The sequence below is a fragment of the Triplophysa rosa genome, linkage group LG15 (assembly GCF_024868665.1).
Source record: "Triplophysa rosa linkage group LG15, Trosa_1v2, whole genome shotgun sequence".
NCBI lineage: Eukaryota > Metazoa > Chordata > Actinopteri > Cypriniformes > Nemacheilidae > Triplophysa > Triplophysa rosa.
In genome coordinates, this window is record NC_079904.1 from 24,337,101 (window position 1) to 24,357,187 (window position 20,087).

Below are 20,087 nucleotides of genomic sequence, written 5' to 3' on the forward strand. Positions count from 1 at the left end.
GTGTTAATGATAACACCACATACACATGAGTCTACATGATAAGAACATGTTTGCGCTGGTGTGATTGTACAGTAGCGTGTAATGCTCGTGTGTATTGATGAAATGGAGTCGGGACACAGGGTGGGGCGGTCAGACGACCGTCTCTCATGAGATCACACACATGATCTAACATGAGCTTCATCTGAACTTCATCTACAACACACAGAGAGAGCGGGTGGGATTTATACAACACTACAGTGATTTTACACGAGAAAAGACTTGACTCTTCATTTTCTGCTTGTTACCTTTCCTGTGGTTTTTCTTCCACTGAGTGAGCCAGAATCCTTTCAGAGTCACATTCTGGAATATTAAAGACTTCTGCGTGACAAGAAATAAAACGCAAATGTTGGTCAGCGCAACTAAAGAAACACATGATGCACACAAAGATACTAGAAAGAAACTCAAAAACAGGCCAAAGGTTGTGTCCTTGATGTCTTCACTTTTTAAGATATTTCTTAAATGTAAAAAATCCAAGAAAAGCACAAAGTCTAAGTTTGTTTATATAAAAGAGACTTTGCATTATTCCTTTTTTTATTTGATTTGGAATTTGTTTTAAAATTGCAGTTTAGTTTTGTCATTTGACATAAAATATATACAGTATTTATTTTACAAAGAAATGTGCAGCATTTGAGAAATAATAAAAGGGCAGTTGTTCATTTCTAATTTGTCTCAACTCATTTTGTAAAAATAAATCGTGAAAAATCATATCGTGAGATCAGTATCGTGAATCTTTACATCACAGAACGATGGGTTACTTAACGTAAACCCGGGTTCTTTGATAACAGAGTGAGGTGTTTCACTATGGGAATCGCTTTGGGCGTGACCAACTGCGGAAGCTCCTATGAAACCAGGTCTGTCTCTGACCTATAGACCTCTACCTATGTCATTAAAGAAAGATTTCTTCCCGTACCCGTGCAAGGAGGGAAGTGCTGGTGAAACACAGCACTCTGTTATCAAAGAACACGGGTTTACGTTAAGTAACCCATCGTTCTTTTTCTAACTTCGCTCTGTGTTTCACTATGGGAGATATAGCCCACTCCCAGAATGCACCCATATCCCTGCTATTCCTCATAGCCTTCAATGGGTACAGATGCACTGGCTCCCAGCACTGCGTGTGCCAAGGAAGGCTCCGACACGTCCAGTCTATAGAACCGCACGAAAGTGTGTGGCGTGGCCCAACTTGCCGCCGAGCAAATGTCTCCAACAGAAACTCTCCTGAGTAAAGCGCCATACCCCGTGTGGAGTGGGCTTTCAAGCCCTTAGGCGGCTGCAGGCCCCTGCAAACATAAGACAAGTATATAGCCTCCACGATCCAATGAGACAGCCATTTGACGCGATAACGGCTTCCCTCTCCGAGGAGTGGCTCACAACACGAACAGCTGGTCACAAGACCTGAAACCCGCTGTTTACATACATATAAAGTGCCCAAACCGGACACAATAAGTTCAGCTTCTGCTCCTCCGGGGAAGAATATGGAGGAGGGTGAAAAGCTGCCAGTTCAGTAGACGGGCACCTATACGCTGAGTCCACCACCTTAGGCATGAAACCAGGGTTAGGACAGAACGCAACATTAGTAAGCCCTGGAGCGAATTGCAAACAAGACGGGTTAACCGATAAAGCATGTAAATCACTCACATGCTTGGCGGTTACCAAAGCTATGAGCAGCGCAGTTTTAAAAGAAAGATACTTGAGCCCCACTCCTTCCAACGGCTCGAAAGGGTGATGACAAAGGGCTTCTAAGACAATGGTTATATCCCATAACGGAACCATTTACCTAGACACTGCAGCCTTTTCCCATCATAAAGGTCCCTCTCAGTCCCTTCGGCCTCATGCAGGTTGCTGTCTATCTGCGAGGTCGACTCGTTCAGCAGTCTGGACTGTTGGGCGGGGAAGAGGGGATTTTCTTCAACCTCCCTGGCCTTCAACTCTTTCCCTTTGGCGGGGGTAACAGCCGTCGACATGATGTGATCACCGACACGTCACAACACGGTAGCCTGCTGTACGATCAAAGGTAATTAAACCCTTAGAAGGTTCGCCTTGACACGTGAACCTAATTAGACTTGACGTCTCCTACCGCTGTAAATGAATACGCAATAGACCAATCGGAATAGCTCGCCTCAACGTGGGCGCTATTCCCACTTTCAAGAATGTCAGCTCAACAAAATCCCGTTCACTAATCTCGCGTTCGGTGGCGGGTTCCTATGACGGTCCACCTGTTGAACAGTTAAGCGAAAATCAGCCAATTCGGGCGTGCTGAGAGAGCTTGCTGCAGTCTCCCATTGGAAGAAAGCGCGAATGACATATGTAGAGGTCGACCTGACTGATGTAGGCAGGGGGAGCCTGGTCACAGGTCGACCTGTCTGTTAGAGACAGACGTGGTGTCATAGGAGCTTCCGCAGTTGGTCACGCCCAAAGTGATTCCCATAGTGAAACACCGAGCGAAGTTAGAAAAAGAACACATGAATATATATAGATATATCTGGTCTGATGTGTAGTGTACGTGATGGTGGTGATAAACTCACAGTGGGTATCTGAAGGGGTTTTCTGGCCATGCCTCCATAAGTGATCATCGTACCTCCATGACTGAAGGAACATCAGAGAACATCAGAGCTGTCAACATGCGTCACATTGATGGAAATGTTATTAACATAAAACCATACTCGAGATTAGACAACACGAGTCCTCCGCTCGAACCTCCAACACAGTTCAGACCCAGTTTAGGTTTAGGAACCTCCTATAAGACATCTCACAATATCTGTTTTGTTGAAATCATGTGACACGATTACTTCACTTTGTTGCCAAAGAGCAAAAAACCCACCTTAAAGATCTTGGAAAGCCCTGATGACATCACTTCCTCTTCTGTGAGGACATAATCAGCTCCCACTGACTTCAGCTCCTGGGTCAGTTCTGCACAGTTTGGTCTGAATAAAACACACACATACCTTATACGTACATGTGTTTGTGTGTGTGTCTGTGCATGCGTGTGTTCAGACAGAATTCTGAATTCTTGAAATAAGATCTAGATTACAGATGAAAATGTCTATTAAAGTGGCTGTCACTCAGACAGTTTCTGCATGTCTCGTGTTGATCTTGAGTACTTACAGAATTGTATTGCACCCTTCAAATATCCCTAGAGTCTTTAGTCTGATCGCATTTATAAAAGACATACAGCTGGACGATTATTTCTGAAAACATACGACGCGTGCAGGGGGATGGGGGGCGGAACTAAAGCACGTGCGCACCCATTGCCAACAAAACACAGACGTATGACTCAGTTTGACTTACCACATACGGTTCATGTCCGGCATCTTTTAGTGCTGGGACCGCTCCATATATCAGTTTCAAACCATCTCCAAAACCAGCGTTATATCCACCATTTATATAACATTCATCACTGAAATGCAGCGAACAAACAGAAACACCTAAACTTCTCTCACTATCGCAAGAGTAACGAGCTGTAGCTGCAGGCCCACAGCGCAGCCAATCTTGATGCTGCGCAGCCAATCTTGATGGTAAGCAGGTCTTCCTATTGCTCATCGGTTGATGCGTGGGCGGGCTATTTCTTTTGCCTTGCCATGGGCGTGCTTTTCCGGGATAATGGCCCAATAAGGGACTATGAAAAGTTGTTACGAAACAGATTTGTAAAGAATTCAGAATGCATGAAACACCGTGGCCTCCCCCCCCTTAATGTTCTTAAAATCAGATCTTCAGATGTTCTGGAAACTAGTAAATGTTCCTCTGAGGTAGAAACATCTGCAGTAGAGCTTCTGATGTCATTTATACCACAGATAAAGAGGCATCACCATTGCCTTCCATTGTATGAACACCACCCAGACATCTTTTAAAATTTTCTGTAAACTCAACGGATGCATTGGATGGTTTTCTTGTGAAATCAGAACACATTCTCATTGAATCTGACAGTTTGACAGCCTAAATCTAAAGCACTCGTGTGTAAACTTTACAATAAGGTTTTATTTGTCAACATCAGTAAATGCATGAGCTAAAACAAACTAGCAATGAATAATACAGTTTTCTTGTATGTGTGATCAGAACGATCCCATGCTTTTAGACTTGTCTTATAAGCAGCAGTGTTTTATAGATGCGTTTGAAATCTGAACGTGAGATAAGAGCGTGTTCTATAACACATGACAGTGGCGTGTACTGTATGTGTACCTGTCTCTAATGATGTTTATAGTTTGAAGCCCCAGAGCTGATGCCATCTGAATGACTGCACGTCCCACCGCACTGTTCGATCCGTTCTGAAGGACCGTACAACCTACACACACACACAGAGAGAGAGAGATTGGCCACTCAAACAGATGATAAAATAAACACACATGTACAGAGAGAGTGTTTGTTACCTGGTGTGAGGGATTGAAAGTCTTTCAGCATTCTGTATGCAGTGCAGGGATTCACAAACACTGTAGCAGCTCCCAACACAGAGATGTGTTTACAAACAGACATCACGTCATGATCTTTACACACAACACCTGTCCTCCACGTACCTGACACACACACACACACACACACACACACACGTCATGATCTTTACACACAACACCTGTCCTCCACTTACCTGACACACACACCTGTAGGAACTGGACTGAGGATTGTAAAAATGTTTCTGATGTAATGCCAGTGATACTCAAATATCTCTTTACCAAAGCCAGCATCAATGGGCACGACCCAATCACCAGGCTTGAGAGCTGTGACATCACTGCCCACCTCTATCACCTCTCCCACCCCCTCATTCCCCCCCACAGCAGGAAGAGGACACAGGATCGGGTATGAACCTACAGAGACAACACCAAAGAGCCGTGACCTTCTCCATCTCACAACACAACATCATCTGTAAGAACATCTGGCCTGTCAGACATTACAAACTCTGAGTGTGTGTGTGTACTGAACCCTGGATCATGTTGATGTCGGCAGGATTGACGGGTGCTGCGAGCATCTTCAGCCTCACATCGTGACCTCTGACGGGACGCAACATCATCTCCTCCATTCTGAAACAAACCAGTGTTCTCTACCGTCACTGCTACACTGACACCTGAACACCCATGAAACGCTCTCTAGCCATTAGAAGATGAAGATCAATTCATTCCACACTTTATAAGTGAAACACTTCTGTTTGTGTTCTTTACATTTCTACTGTATAAATCAAGCTCATGAATATGAATGTAAAGCGAGTACCTGACCGTGTCCTCATCACGTGAATGTTGTCTGTAGATTAAAGCTGAGCAGTGATGAACAGATCGACAGCATCTCTTCAGTAAAACCATCTGATGATGACCAACACCTCTGATCATCACGACCTCTACAAGTCAAGTGCCCTGAAAATACTGCTCAACAACATCAAGGCCCTCAACTGTGTGTGTCACGTGACTTTACTGTATTTCATCACATCATCATCATTTCAACTCCGTTTCACTTCTCATCGGTTTAACAGCTGCTCTGAAACATCATTTTCATCAATAATATTTACATTTCTAACCCATCCTGAGGTCTGTGCTTTTACATCAAATCTAGATGCTGCCAAAGATGTGTTCATTTCATATTACAAGAATATTTTTACAAAGAAACTGTAAAAACTGACAGTGAACGCTGAAGCAAAGAAAACATTTTCACTCCCCACAAAACCCCCGTTTACTCATGACCTACACATGATTTTATTGAAGATCTCAATGATCACATTTTCAGTTTATTTGCATTTTGTGGTCTTGAGAGATAAAAGGTTAAAGAAGCACACAGGAAGAGTTTAGGACTGCGGTGAAATAAATCTCAATTCCTCATTTCAGTGATTCTTTCAGCAGAAACACACGGCAGGGGAGATTTCTTTATTTGGAAATATTCAGTTCATGAGTTCACAGTTCATGCTAAACACACATCTGAGAAAGAAAATCACACTGATGATGATAAACATTCCCTTCAAATACTTCACATCATGAAGTTTACAGGACATTTAAAATCACATATTTAGTCAAATATCACTAGATTATGATGCTGAATAAAGACGTCATATCAACTATTTGAAGTGTTCAATGTTAAATCTTTCGAGAAAGTGGTGCTTTAACTTTAGTATTAAAGCTCTAAGTCTAGAATAAAATAATTATGTTGCACAACATTGGTTGAAATGTTTTGCTTTTAACGCATATTTCTACTACATTCACTTAAAATATTAAGCAATAAATAATATCATATCGAATAATGTAATATATCCATACATACGTATTTCATATGGCACGAACACGTGTTGTTCTGTGTCTTTGGTGTGTTATAAGTTGCTCATGCATGTATTAGACGTGTAAAATTGCAGAAATGAAAGTGTGGGAACAAAAGACCCAGACCTGCCTGAAACACCTCGTGTAGCCACACCCCCACAAATCTACGTCAGTTGGTGGTCTGATTGGACTAAGACCGCCCAAATGTAGACGCAAGTAAGATGGGCGTACCTGTCAGTACAACTGAAGAGGAACCTGATGTTCCAGATATGGTCAGAGGCGTCACATTTCCCTCACACGCTTGCAGTATTCCACCAATCACTACGCACTGGTGAACTGGCCAATCACAGCACACCTCGCTTTTCAGAGCCATGAGCTTTGTTAAACATCTGTGTGTCTCAGAGAGGCGGAGCAAAGAGGAGATACAAACATGCACGGTGTGTGGAAAATACAGCGTTTATCAACCTTAAATCCTGTAGACACATTACATCACATCTAAAACAAACCATAATATTCCTTTAGCCGTGTCATATGATGTATCAGAATGACGTGGGTGTTTATATTTGACCATACATGTAGTGATAAAAGAAATGTTAATTTACATCTGTAAAATACAATTCATTCAATTTCTGATATTTTATAATAAAACAATATAACAGAGCCCCTTTCCCCCAAAAGAACAAAGGAATGTGAATGTCGAACCTGTTGCAAGGACCAGGGACCTCAACAAAAGACAAGAAAGTTTGTTTTAATTTGTGTTGTGAAGATGAACGAAGGTCTCAAGGTTGGTTTCATTTGAACCCTTTAACTGTAATTACAATACGAGACATCACTGTTCATCACTACGGTGATTTCTTGTTATCAGCATTGAAAAAAATAAAAGCACTTCAGTGTTCATTTATTCAACAGTCGTGGAATAATGTGGAATAAAACATCCTTTACTTTAGTGTATTAACCTTACACTGTAGGGAGGTGAGCGATCTTTCAGTGTTAGACATACGATAAACATACGTCACCCACAGGAGGAGAGCTCGAGAGAACGGTAACTTAACAAAAACAATCTGCATCAGCAATCACAAAAGTGTTCATTACAAGAATTATTGGCCAAAACGGAACTTGAAACATAATTATGTTAAAGGCGCAGTTTTTGATTTACAGCGGCCACTAGCGTTGTATTATAGATTTGCCGTGAATCGCTCAGTCCAAACACGACGGTGGCCACCACAGTACAAAAGATGTGGTTCTGATGTTGACGCAGGGAAGAGATCATGCGGGCATTAGAAAGACCGTAGAAAGAGCGATGACTTATGTATTACATCAAATAAAAGCTCTGTGGATTTTAAGTTTAAAAAGAAGAATAAAAGTCAGACAGGAGCTAAGACCTGTGTTAATATTATAAAGACTTTCCAACAGAGACGAGTTAGGACCCGCGGTACTGTATGAAGGTATTTCTGTACACTAAAATGTACACTCACAGCCCCAATGTGAAAACTTGTAGTTGAATGTTGAGATTTGCACTCGTGGACAAAACTCACAAATCTGTCTTCTGAATTTGCAGAAAAATAGTCACATTCTGACATTTACAACATACACTGGCAGATACAAATGCACAGCACATATTTACACATTTTTGAATTGCAACCACAAACAGGCATCCACAACCTCTCAAACCTGTCACTGCAGTTTCAAATCTTCCCGCCTTGACTTTTGCTACTACTTTCGCAATGAACCCGTTGCAAAACTAACTTTGTGAGTTTTGTCCACGAGTGCAAATCTCAACATTCAACTACAAGTTTTCACATTGGGGCTGTGAGTGTACATTTTAGTGTACAGGTACAAATACTTTACAAGTTCACAAATTAAAATCTACAAGCTCTCAAGTTTTGCTACCGAAATATCTTCATAGTACTGAGGCTTTTAGCAGATATACTGTACTCACAGATATCTATGGAGATACTTCCCAGCAGAGAGACGTTGGAGAGAAAGATCGTCTTAAAATCACCCCCGAGGAGGATGCTTTGATTCGGATCAGTATGAGAGTAACATTGGTTTTTCTGTTTCTTAGAACCAAGATAGGTTGTTGTTGTTGTAATATTAGCTGTGTGACGGAGCAGTTTTGAGCGTCATTGTTTATCTGGAACCGCTTTAATATTGTACTCGTCCAGATACTGGAGAGAGAGCGCGTAGGCGATAAAATTGTTTTACTCTCTTACTCAATGATGAATAAACATACATTTAATCCGCGGGTCACATGCGTTCCGAACCGTAGAGTACGATCCGTACATATCACGGATCATCCGCGATCCGTTTCACCACTACACCGCAGGGGAGAGGAAACGTGCATTGTAGAGTTGTTTTGAACAGCAGCCCTAAACGGACAAACATGGCGACAAATTCAATGTATTGTCAATGTTTCACATTTACTCTTCAAATCGATGTAGAAACAACATATTTCTTTAACCGCGTCATTTTATGAATGAAAAAAAAACATTTTGATATTAGTACTGTAACTGATGTCTCTATTAAATTGATTATTTTAACATTAATTATAGCCTTTCAACAATATAATTGAGAGCTATCATGAAATATACAGAAATTGAAGGAAGTTCTCAAACACTTTACAGTCTTTAATGCTAAATTATAAATTAAATGCAGAAGAATTCTCATTAAAGCTACAAAATCACATTGATTTCTTCTTTTACTTTGTTCTTTGATTAACATTAGTGACAGGAGTCACAGCAGCACGTTTAAGAGCGCGGCCCCTTTAAGAGCCGTCTCAGTACGCAGATCTGACCGTCACCGCACTCCCATTTTCACAACTCTTTGCATTCATTTAAGATTTTATTTTACACTTTGAAGTCTGTGCTTAAGAAAATGCTAGACAAAACGGGCTTTCTGACATAATCTTGTGTGGTTTTATCCATTCAAGCACGAAAGAGAACTGAACACGCAGCGGGGTGACTTGGAAGTGATGAGTGGAGCAGTAGCGTGTGTAGATAAGATCTAGTTGATTACCAGACTTATGAGTTGCTGAAGTGGGAACTCGCTTGAGGTCAAACGATGCAGTCAGGTTGTTGAAGTCGGCAGCCTGCGGTTTTTCAAGGTGGATGTTGAAGTCTCCAAGTACCACCAGAGGAGTACCATCCTCGGCGAGGAAGGATGACAGAAGCGTATCCAACTCCTCCAAGAAATGTCCAAGCTGACCTGGGGGACGATAGATAACCACAACATGAGTTTTAACAGGGTGGATGATAGTAACAGCATGTGACTCGAAGGAGATGTTGTCACACGAGGGTGCCAGCTGTTTGAATTTCCAGTCGTTGGGGATAAGTAGACCGGTTCCTCCACCCCTCCCTGATCTGCGTGGGCTGTGAGAGAAAGTGTAGTTATTGGAGAGGGCAGCCGGTGTGGCAGTGTCCTCTGGCTTGATCCAGGTTTCAGTAAGTGCTAAAAGAGAAAGACCTGAGGGTCAATACTGAGGTGCAATGATCAAGTGCCTTGTCGGTGTCCTTGCTCGGTGGAGTCGCACAGGTAGAGTCGATGGTCTTTATGCTCTTCGGTCTGCACGCGGTGGTTAATTGCACTTAAATACCCGTTTTAATCACGCAATTGAATTCAGCAAGACACGCCTTCAAAATCTCACAAAAACAAGCGAAACCAGCACTAGAACGAACGCAACTGTGTCAGTTGACAGTTTGACAGTGTCAAACGCTGCAGATAGGTCTAGCAGAATCAGGACCGAGGATTTTTTAAAAATTTTATTTAAAATTAAATTGAACAAGACTAGACAATGAGGTATATATTTACATTATTTACTAATTGTTAATCTAATGTAAATTTTACTAATACATTTACTATTTAAAATTAAAGTTGTATTTGTCAGTATTAATGGACCAGAGCTTACATTAGTTGAGAGATTAATAAAGAGATTAAAGAGTTTAATAAATACTTGAACAAATGTATTGCTCATTCATTGCTAATTAATGTTAATACCCTACATTTATATGATTAAAAAATATTTGGCTTTTATTCACATAATAATCATTGATCAGCGCACATATAGACAGAAACACGTGTATTAAACATGAGAACTGTTGCGGAGACTGTACTGGCCAGCTTTCTAACATAAACAACGTTTAAACAGGGCGAATAAAACGAGTGGGTGAAATTATTGATCAGCGCACACACATAGAGCGCGATGGTAAACATGGGAAGCGTAAACGAGCGTTCACCACGCGACAGATGTGTTACTGAGACTCTGCAGTGGCCATCTTTTCTAACACGAACATTTTTTAACTGCCCAAACGAGTCAAGTCTGTGGGAGGAGGCGGAGCTCTGTTGTCACCGTGTTCACGTACATGTCGGAAAAAAGAGAGTGAGCGGGAACGCGCAGCTGGTATCGATACGTGGGACGTGCGTATTGGAACCGTTTCAGATTTTTCAGTATCGAAATATCGATATTTTTGACAACACTACTGTGTTGTGCACGTCAAAATAAAAATCATCTTTTTATTTCATTGGCGGTTGGCAGTAAAATGAAATCACCCATACTACATGTCATTTATTATGATTTTATTGGGCTGTATTGTTTTTAATAAGCATTTGTTTATTAATCTTGTTTATTTTAAATGTTTCATAAAATACCTATATGTTATTCATGATTGGGTAACTTAGTATTCGATTTAGTAAAAACGTATTTTTACCGTTATTATGTAAAATAAGTTTAAATCAAGAACGTTTTGAAATTCACAACCTTTCAACACAACTTTTTCTCACGAATTTAAAGGCTGCTATTTGACTAGTAAAGGTAAATGTAATATTATGCGACTACGCATTACTTTACGGAAAGCTTACGGACTACTAGCTATGTTCTGTCTTAAAACCAAATGGCGCAACCGAATAACGTGCAGAGTTAGTTACAAACTAGCTAGTAGTTACTAAGCCCGCAGGGTCATTCTATTCCTTACGCCCCACCGGGAACGCAGGCTACCACCTCCACAGCTCTTTGATTGCTAATACGACCTTTTCACAGACTAAACTAAATGAATCATTGCTTGGTAATCGGTTGCCCTAAATTGGTACCTACTATCTAATTGTGGACTGACGGCTATACAAGCTAATCTATCTGTGAGACAGTCTAACAGAAGAATGGCTAAACCCAGTGAAACATCAACTAATCTGAGAGGAAAGAGAGTCAAATTCTACAAGGAACTATAGCAAAACTGTCTGCATAAATGTGTGTGTGCACGATGTGTGTGTGTGGCGGGTGTAGACAGTGTGTGCGGTCACGGTGTGAGCGTGTGCATGATGTGTGTGCGTACGATGTGTGATTTAAGTGCGGTGTGCGTATGATATGTGTGTGTGTGTGTGTGTGTGTGTGTGTGTGTGCGCGCATGTATGATTGATGTGTGCGTGTATGTTGTGTGTCCACGGTGTGTGTGGGGTGTGTACGTATAATGTGTGAGCATGCGCATGATGTGTGTGTGTGTGCGTGTGTAATGTGATTGATGAATGTGATCTTCATTCTGTGACCTGTGTCCTAGGGCTCGTTGTGCTCTTCTGAGGGCTCGTTGTGCTCTTCTGAGGGCTCGTTGTGCTCTTCTGAGGGTACTTCTGGAGTCTCCTCGAGGTCGATTAGAACACTGTTGTCAATCGCCTCTGATCCAGCAGACACTGCGGAGGGTGTTTTTAATCTCACCGTCGAGGTTTCTCCTGTGATGTCGACTTCCTTCCAGCTAGGATTATTATTGTATGCCATGTAGAGGTTAAACTTGTCAAGTCCACACAGCACGTCATCATTGTTGTCTATGAGGCCCAGTTTCAGGAAGCGCTTCCTCTTCGCAGGATTGCTGAAGAAGTCCTTGAGATACGGGTCATGGAGACAGTTGTATTCTGTCCCCATGAGCTTCAGGTTTGGATCGTTTAAAATAAAGTCGGCCTGAGGCTCAATGAGACGTTCACTCAGTTTCTTTCTGGTGAACTGCGGTGTAACATTTCTAGGGATGTACACCTTAGTGCCAACAGGCCTAAACTTATTAAAGTCCAGTTTATACTTAACTTTTCTCTTTGAAGGCTCCATGAACGAACCGATCAGTAACGATTGTAGAAAACGCCAGAAGAAACGCCAGAATTGCAGCGAACAGAAAAGAATCAGCGCGCGACGTCTTCTGCAATACGGTTCAGAGCAACAATATACTTCCTAGCAACGGGACTCTACACGACGGTAAGGCGACACAAAATATGAAATCCTACATTTCAAATCACAAAATTGTTCATTACACGCATTACTGACGCAAACGAAACTTGAAACATAATTATATTAATAAACGACTAACAAAAACAGGCAGAAAAACAGCACGCAAACCTTCCGCAGACCAACCTCATTAATTATGCAAACAACAGCCAATAGAAAGTCTCCAGCAACAGATCCTTCAATATTTTCATGGTTTTGTTTTCCACGCAGTTCCGTTTATTATCACCTGTATATGTAGAGTGTTTCTAGTATGATGTATAGTAGAAATAAATGAAATAAGACGTTTTTTTACGCGATTTCTTTATGCAGCTGCTCGTTTCGCTCGTTTAGTGGTTTTATTTTACGTTATTGGTGCAATGGATGTAAGAAAGCGGTTTAAAGATTCGTCTTTCGAGCTCGACCGACAACAACAAGAGTGGAGAAGTCTGGAGACATGAATGAGATTGTAGGAGATGAAGACTGACATAATGACACTGATCACAGCAGCAGTCAATGACAGTAAAACAAGCTAACGGTACTATTCATAACTTTGTCGTCTTTAATATGTGTCATATTTCATCATCTAGGATCATAGGAATCTTTCAGGATTCTCAAAAGGTCTCTGTCTGCACGAGCCTTAAATGTGACTGTAGCAGTAACGTACAGATCAAATGCAGACTTTGAGACAGAAAACAAATGTAAAGTGTTTGTAAACTATCATTCACTTACCATAGAAGCACATCGAGTCCTGATTATAAAAATGAAAGCCAGTCTCATAATCCACAAAGACAAAACAAACTGTTTGCGTTTCCCTTCAGAAAAGAAGTCCCTGCAGCAGCCTGAAGCGCGCGTGCACATAGACCTCGTGAGCGATCTAAAATCATTACTTTATCGTTGTATTTGTTTTATTAAACACCATTGCTTTATTACGTATTACTATTGCACTGCAAAAAATATTTATAGCAAGAACACATCACAAAAGATTCTTGTTAACTCAACTTCACCGAATCTAATAAAAATAAATAATATTAAAGTTAAAGATGTAAAGTCTAGCACAGTGTAAAACAGGTTGAATGAAGTGATTATTCAGTAAAGTATAATGTAATGTAAAAGTATAAACACGGTGCAAGGTTCACTTGTCTATTGTGCATTTAAATATTGAACATTATAAGAATGAAGTAAAACAGATATGAAGACTGCATATAAAGCATCAGATAGGGAACTAAGCGGCATTTAGGAATCATCATTGATCCTTGCCGGACCCCTAGTGGACAATTGAGGTACAGCAGCGAAAAGCGTCACATTTGTGCTTATATCCAATCAAGAATCATAAAAAGTAAAGAAACAACGTCCGCTTTTATTTAGTCATGTTATATTAATATGCTCGAACACGTGAAGTATGACAGAAAAATCACGTGTAGTGCAGTCAGAAACACCTTAACACAGTCCTTGTTGCTTCAGTTTAACCAACCCATGACTGAAAAACATGCAACACGCTTAGTTTACATTTAGTCATTACTTAAAATAGAAAGAGACCAATGTTATATCATTACTAATATTAGTCTGTCAGATTCTGTATTCATATCGCAAAGGTCATTCTTTTCTTTCAAGTTGTTGTTTTTAAAGAACTCGGTGAATGATTATAAGTTATTATACGGTATTCAACATGAAATATTTCATTAGCGCGGTTGATATGAATGCAGCATCTCTTCAGTAAAACCATCTGATGATGACCAACACCTCTGATCATCACGACCTCTACAAGTCAAGTGCCCTGAAAATACTGCTCAACAACATCAAGGCCCTCAACTGTGTGTGTCACGTGACTTTACTGTATTTCATCACATCATCATCATTTCAACTCCGTTTCACTTCTCATCGGTTTAACAGAGACAACCTTGAGAGATAAAAGGTTGAAGCACACAGGAAGAGTTTAGGACTGCGGTGAAATGAGTTTAAAGGAAACACACGGGCAGGGGAGATTTCTTTATTTTGAAATATTCAGTTCATGCTAAACACACATCTGAGAAAACAAATCACACTGATGATAAACATTCACTTCAATTACATCACATCTGTAATGTGTTCACATCACACTTGCTTCCATGTGATCTGATGGGACGTGATGTATTATGATCTTCACTGATGATGTCATGAAATGAACTCCACATGCAGGTGTTCAGATGACAGTCACACATACAGGAAGAGTGAAGGTGAATAACACGGCAAATAAAACGTCATCTATTACTCCTCATGAATCATTCTTCAGTTGAGCTGCATGATTTTTACGGACTTTAAAAAACTTCTTGATATTTTATTTGTGGTGATCATGTCACCTTGAAGGGACACTTCACCCAAAAATGACAATTCTGTCGTCATTTACTCGCCCTCAGGTTGTTTCAAACATGTTTCAGTTTCTTTGTTCCGTTGAACACAAAGAGAGATATTTGGAAGAATGTTAGCAACTGACATTTCTGGGCCGACTTTGACTACCATTTTTTCTACTATGGTGTGGATGATGTCCCAGAACTAAAAATGACTAACATTCTTCCAAAAATCTTTCTCTGTGTTCATCAGAACAAAGGCATTTATACAGGTATGAAATGACATGAGGGTGAGTACATGAGTGTGTGAACTATGCCTTTAAACACAGTTTTGGTTTCTGCACCTTTGCATTTGATTTATTTATGATTGACTGATTCTTTTCGTGCGTGTGTGTGTTTATGCAGCAGGGCAGGTGAGAGGCTGAACTCCTCTGAGCTCCAGGACTTTGTTCATTTGCACCTCGAGGGTCTTGGCAGCTTTAGTGATCTTCAGATTTCTCATGCAGCCTTTGAATGATGCGTTTATGGTGAGTCCAAACTGATTCAGACCGTCTGTAACAAACAGACGGACAGGATTTCAGTCAAATCATCTCAAAACTGATGCTCTTTAACTGATCTGTAACTCTTCTCAACTCATAGAATCACATACGCACGCACACACACACACACACACACACACACACTACATAGACGAGAGAGTTTGATTGGCATACCGGGGTATCCTCCCACATACACAGGGTCATTGGTGTCAGCAGAGGGCGAGCGAGGATCACGACTCACTGCCTCAGACTTTCTGCCGTCCACAATCAGCTCAAGGCGGTGCTTCAGCTTGTGGGCGGAGACAGTGTGCCACTGTCCATCACAAAGCCCCGCCCCCTGATCAGGCTCATATACGGCTGTAAAGCGGCCCGCTCCGTTATCGGCATGGAACAGAAGCTACACAAACATACACGCTTTAATAAACAGAAGAGACACAAAAAGAAATACACACTCTCTCTCTCATACCTTTCCGTTGACTAGTTCAATACCAAGTGCATCCGTGTTTTGGCTGCTGACACCTAACAGAACTCCACTGCTCTGGGATGTCCGAAACTCAAGATCCACAGATACATCATTACCAACTCGATACGCAGCCACTGGACAGAAAACACACACACGCACGCACACTTTTAAAGTGATCGTTCACCCAAAAATGAAAGTTCTGTCATTATTTACTTCCCCTCTGTCATTTTAAACCTGTATGGCTGGCTTCCTTCCTTCCGCAGAACACAAAAGAGGATATTTTGAAGAGTCGGTAACCGAACAGCACTGGACCCCATTCACTTCTATAGCATGAGCACAAAACCAATGGGTGCCAGTTAACAACATTCTTCAAAATATCTTCTTTTGTGTTCTGCAGAAGAAAGAAAGTCATACAGGTATGACATGACAAGGGTGAGGGCGAGTAAATTCTCATTCTTGAGTGAACCATCACTTTAACTCTGGTTTTCTAAAAATCTAACTTATGTTTACAACAATAAAAAGTATTTGCCAATGGGGTATGCTTAATTACGTTTATTGAAATAAGTTGAAACTTAAATCTACAGCTGCATCTAAAAAAATGAGAATATCATGGAAAAGTTGATTCTTTTTTGTCATTTAATTAAGAAAATCGAACTTTCTCATATCCCAGATTCATTGCAAGTATTTCAACAGTTTTTACTTTTAATTTTGACGGTTACGACTTATCTTCTTAAAGATCAATCCAAAAAAGATTTACAAAACAGAAATGTTCGAGATCTCCAAAGTATGTTAAATGATGCACTCAATACTTGGTTGGGGCTCATTTTGCAGGGCTTCCTGCTTTAATGTGACGTGGCATAGAACGATGATGATCAGCACTGCTGAGGTGTATTAAAGCCCAGGTTGCTTGACTATATGAGCCTCCAGCTGGTCTGGATTGATTGATGGGATGTTTCTAAACGTCCTCTTGACAATACACCATAGATTCCCTATAGGGTTCAGGTCAGATGAGCTGGCTGGCCAATAAAGCACAATAATATCATGGGTCAGAAGTAGATTTCCCACTGTGGGCAGGTGCTAAGTCCTGCATCTCCAAAAAGCTCCAAAATCTCCTGCTAGACGGCTGCGTTGACTGTGGATTTGATCAAACACAGCGGACCAACACCAGCAGATGACGACATGACAACCCAAATCATCACAGACTGTGGACACTTCACACTGGACTTCCGTGCCTCTGGGACCTTGATTTACAAATGAAATGCAAAATGTACTTTCATCTGAAATGATGGTTCAGGAATGTGACCGCTTTAGCCCATTTCCTTAAGACGTCTGTGTGTTGTGGCTCCAGCTTCTGTCCACTCCCTGTGAAGCTCTGATGGCCTTCTCCTGACAATCTTCCCAAGGCTGCGGTCATCCCTGTTGCTTGTGCAGCTTTTCCTACCAAACTCTTTCCTTCCAGTCAACTCTCTATGAATATATTTTGAAGCAGCACTGATTCAGCGATGACCTTCTGTGGCTTACCCTTCTTGTGGAGGGTGTGAATGATTGTCAAGTCACTCGTCTTCCTCATCATTGTGGTTGCATGAACTGAACTAGCCCGTGAGTTACCCGCCATTCATACTTTATCAATTAATCAAACTAATTAAGCTCTACATTTTTTTTAAATTAAATGACAAAATAAAGAACTTTTCCATGATATTGTCGTTATTTGACTTGCACCTGTTTTTTGCTTAGTTCCATAAAACACTTCATATTTGAACTCTAACCCTAAAGCAACATGTTTATTCTTTTACTTCCTGCTAAAGTTTGCTATATTTCAAAACACTGACGGCCATTTCCCATCCTTCTCTTTTAAATGTCTTTGTAACCCTTCTGAAAGCAGCGTTTGAGCGTTTGATAAATGTGCTGAAAATAAAAAAGTGTTGGAGAATGAATGACAACAGTGTTTCAGGATTTTGTCACATGTGGTTATTGAACGCGTGTTAGTGAAAGCAATTAAAAATGATTCAGAGTTTAGTTTCACAGACTGTAACGATGTGGAGTCTTACCGGCTTTGGCATAGCCAGTGCCATCAAAATAAGTTCCCTTCTGTGGGTTAGCAAAGCAGGAGCCCACCCGATAACTGGAGGAGGGGTTCTCCATGTCCAACGGCAGATTTAACATCCTGAAGTTCCTGATGCAGCCGTTGATGCTGTACAACACCTGAAACACAACCCATGCACAGTCACTCAGAGAGACACACAACACATTCACCAGGTTCTGTGTGTGTGTGTGTGTGTGTGTGTGTGCTCTGTGTGTGTGCTCTGTGTGTGTGTGTGCTCTGTGTGTGTGTGTGTGTGTGTGTGTGTGTGTGTGTGTGTGTGTACTCACAGGTCCGATGCGTTTGGTGGTGTAATTGAGAGGCAAACCCCCCACATACAACATTCCCACAACATCCAGAATATCAGCTTGCTTTGGACTGGTTGTGTGCCTGGAGTGACGGCCGTCGATGGTCAGAATTCCCCTCTGCTTCTCTCTCAACACACGGATCTACACACACACAGAGAGAGAGACAAATGACACTTCACACACACACACAGAGAGAGAGAGAGAGAAATGACACTTCACGCACGCACGCACGCACACAGAAACTCTTTTCCTAGAGATCTCAGATGAAGACAGATATAATGCTGGTAAGCATCAGGTCAACTTCACTCCATCACTCAGTCTTCCTGAAAGTGTTTTTGTGGAGTATTTCCTGATGAATGAAAGAGGACAGTCAAACCTTGTGCCACTCTCCGTCATTGATGACACGCGGCACGCTGACGGAGGTGTTACCGCTGCCCAGATCATAACTCAGATGAGCCATTCCTTCCTTCACCTGGACGGTGGCGAAGTCAGCGTGATTTATTCTGGCCATGTAGAAGACCAGACCAGAATCTGCTTCTGTACGCATCTCAAACTCGATGATCAACCTGCGTTCACACAAACACACGTGTGTCATACAAGACGAGCTTAAGATCAGAACACACACGTGATGATGATGAAGTTTCACTCACCTGTTCTTCACCTTTCGGTCATCAAACTCAAAGGCCATGTGACTGTTTCTGGACAGACCGAACTGTTTGGCAAGTTGCAATATGACAGGACCTGCTTCAGCTGCACACGAGCCCTGCACAGAACACACAACACATGACACTCACACACCACACCAATCAGACATATTCTTCTTATGACCAAGCCCAACCACCCCCAAAAACCCTCCAAATGTTCCTATTGACGGCCTGTAGATGGCGCCAGAGGACAAGCTTCTGCGCATCCAATTAAAAACATTGAAGCAATGAAAGCAATCAAAGAGTCTGACTGCAGAAACAGATGATGTTTAAAAAATCACGTTTTTATTGTGCTTTACTGGGTTAGTTAGTATCAGCCCGACCGCAGTTTGATTGACATCAACTGTGATACATAATAAAATAAACATGATTTTTTAAATGTGTAAAAAAAGGGGGTTATTTGTTTTTTCAAATCAATTCTTCAATTACACCTGAAAACTGATTTGAAACAAACGCATGAGAAATAAAGAAATCACAATCATGACAAATATTCTGCAGTGTTTCTGCTGAGGTTAATGTGGTCAGATTTCTTTCATTCACAGAAGTGGCACGGAGTGCGCTATAGCAGCATAAGACATCAATTTTTCTTTTTTTACACGGGTTACACTGAAATTATTGCACACTGTGTGTGTGTGTGTGTGTAGGAGTGAGTATTGTTGATACCGTGGGGTCTTTGACATTGGTGGGCGTGTCTGGGATGGGGCTGACCTCAGCGAGGGGCGTGGCCTGAGATCAGCAAACAGAAATATAAGTGAAGCAGCAGAGCTCAGATACACTCAATAACACTCGGAGGATAAAAGCCTGTTTTAACGATGTCTTTACTGACTTTCTGCACGTTGAGTGTATGTTGTGTTGCTGTCTATGCGGGTCAAGATAAATCTTCATTTGTGTTCTGAAGATGAGCAAAGGTGTTACGGTTGGAATGACTTGAGAGTGAGTAATGACAGAATTTTCATTCTACGGTGAACCGTCACTTTAAGACTAAAAGCATCAGATACTATGCTGAAGTGTACTGAATATTGAATCAGGTCTCTCTCTCTAAATGTCTGCACAACTGGAGCCAGTCATCTGTGAGGGTAACGACCTGAAAACCACTCCATCATTACATACACCTGCTCTCTCTCTCTCTCTCTCTCTCTCTGTGTCTCTCTCTCTCTCTCTCTCTCTCTCTCTCTCT

General features: G+C 41.4%; 2 protein-coding genes and 1 long non-coding RNA gene across 4 annotated transcripts in view; all 3 read right to left on the minus strand.

Annotated features, from left to right (window-relative positions):
* Positions 1-20: 20 nt before the first annotated feature.
* Positions 21-13,347, minus strand: LOC130566256 (enoyl-[acyl-carrier-protein] reductase, mitochondrial). 2 transcript variants are annotated; one of them, XM_057353613.1, is made up of 12 exons: positions 13,222-13,347; positions 9,276-9,464; positions 5,233-6,649; positions 4,948-5,045; positions 4,701-4,832; positions 4,401-4,544; positions 4,213-4,315; positions 2,858-2,960; positions 2,700-2,773; positions 2,562-2,622; positions 285-357; positions 21-192 (listed from the first exon to the last, which is right to left on the minus strand). In XM_057353613.1, the coding sequence occupies exons 3-12, from the start codon at positions 5,346-5,348 to the stop codon at positions 32-34; spliced, it is 1,065 nt and encodes a 354-aa protein (XP_057209596.1). In that variant the 5' UTR covers positions 5,349-6,649; positions 9,276-9,464; positions 13,222-13,347; the 3' UTR covers positions 21-31. The 2 variants fall into 2 exon arrangements, with proteins under 2 accessions (XP_057209596.1, XP_057209597.1); XM_057353614.1 differs by having other exon boundaries at positions 9,276-9,707; positions 13,222-13,324.
* On the minus strand, positions 396-2,551 carry LOC130566263 (uncharacterized). The gene is made up of 3 exons (XR_008964448.1): positions 2,356-2,551; positions 1,814-2,252; positions 396-1,316 (listed from the first exon to the last, which is right to left on the minus strand). It is a non-coding gene; the product is annotated as an uncharacterized LOC130566263 (long non-coding RNA).
* Positions 13,348-14,465: 1,118 nt separating the features above from the next.
* lama2 (laminin, alpha 2) overlaps positions 14,466-20,087 on the minus strand; it is a 134,712-nt gene continuing 129,090 nt past the window's right edge. The window contains 8 exon segments of the mRNA XM_057352085.1: positions 14,466-15,368; positions 15,530-15,752; positions 15,822-15,952; positions 17,867-18,020; positions 18,189-18,347; positions 18,583-18,772; positions 18,857-18,969; positions 19,574-19,636. Of these exon segments, the coding sequence (XP_057208068.1) occupies positions 15,214-15,368; positions 15,530-15,752; positions 15,822-15,952; positions 17,867-18,020; positions 18,189-18,347; positions 18,583-18,772; positions 18,857-18,969; positions 19,574-19,636 (1,188 nt within the window). The 3' untranslated portion in view covers positions 14,466-15,213.

What these genes read in the sequence shown, in the direction of transcription:
- LOC130566256 (XM_057353613.1), bottom strand. Translation starts at nt 5,348, where the DNA reads ATGATCAGAGGTGTTGGTCATCATCAGATGGTTTTACTGAAGAGATGC. An exon ending in CGTGATGAGGACACGGTCAG is followed by an intron (nt 5,046 to 5,232) that starts GTACTCGCTTTA and finishes GGTTTGTTTCAG; the next exon opens with AATGGAGGAGATGATGTTGC. An exon ending in GGCTTTCCAAGATCTTTAAG is followed by an intron (nt 2,774 to 2,857) that starts GTGGGTTTTTTG and finishes GATGTCTTATAG; the next exon opens with GAGGTTCCTAAACCTAAACT.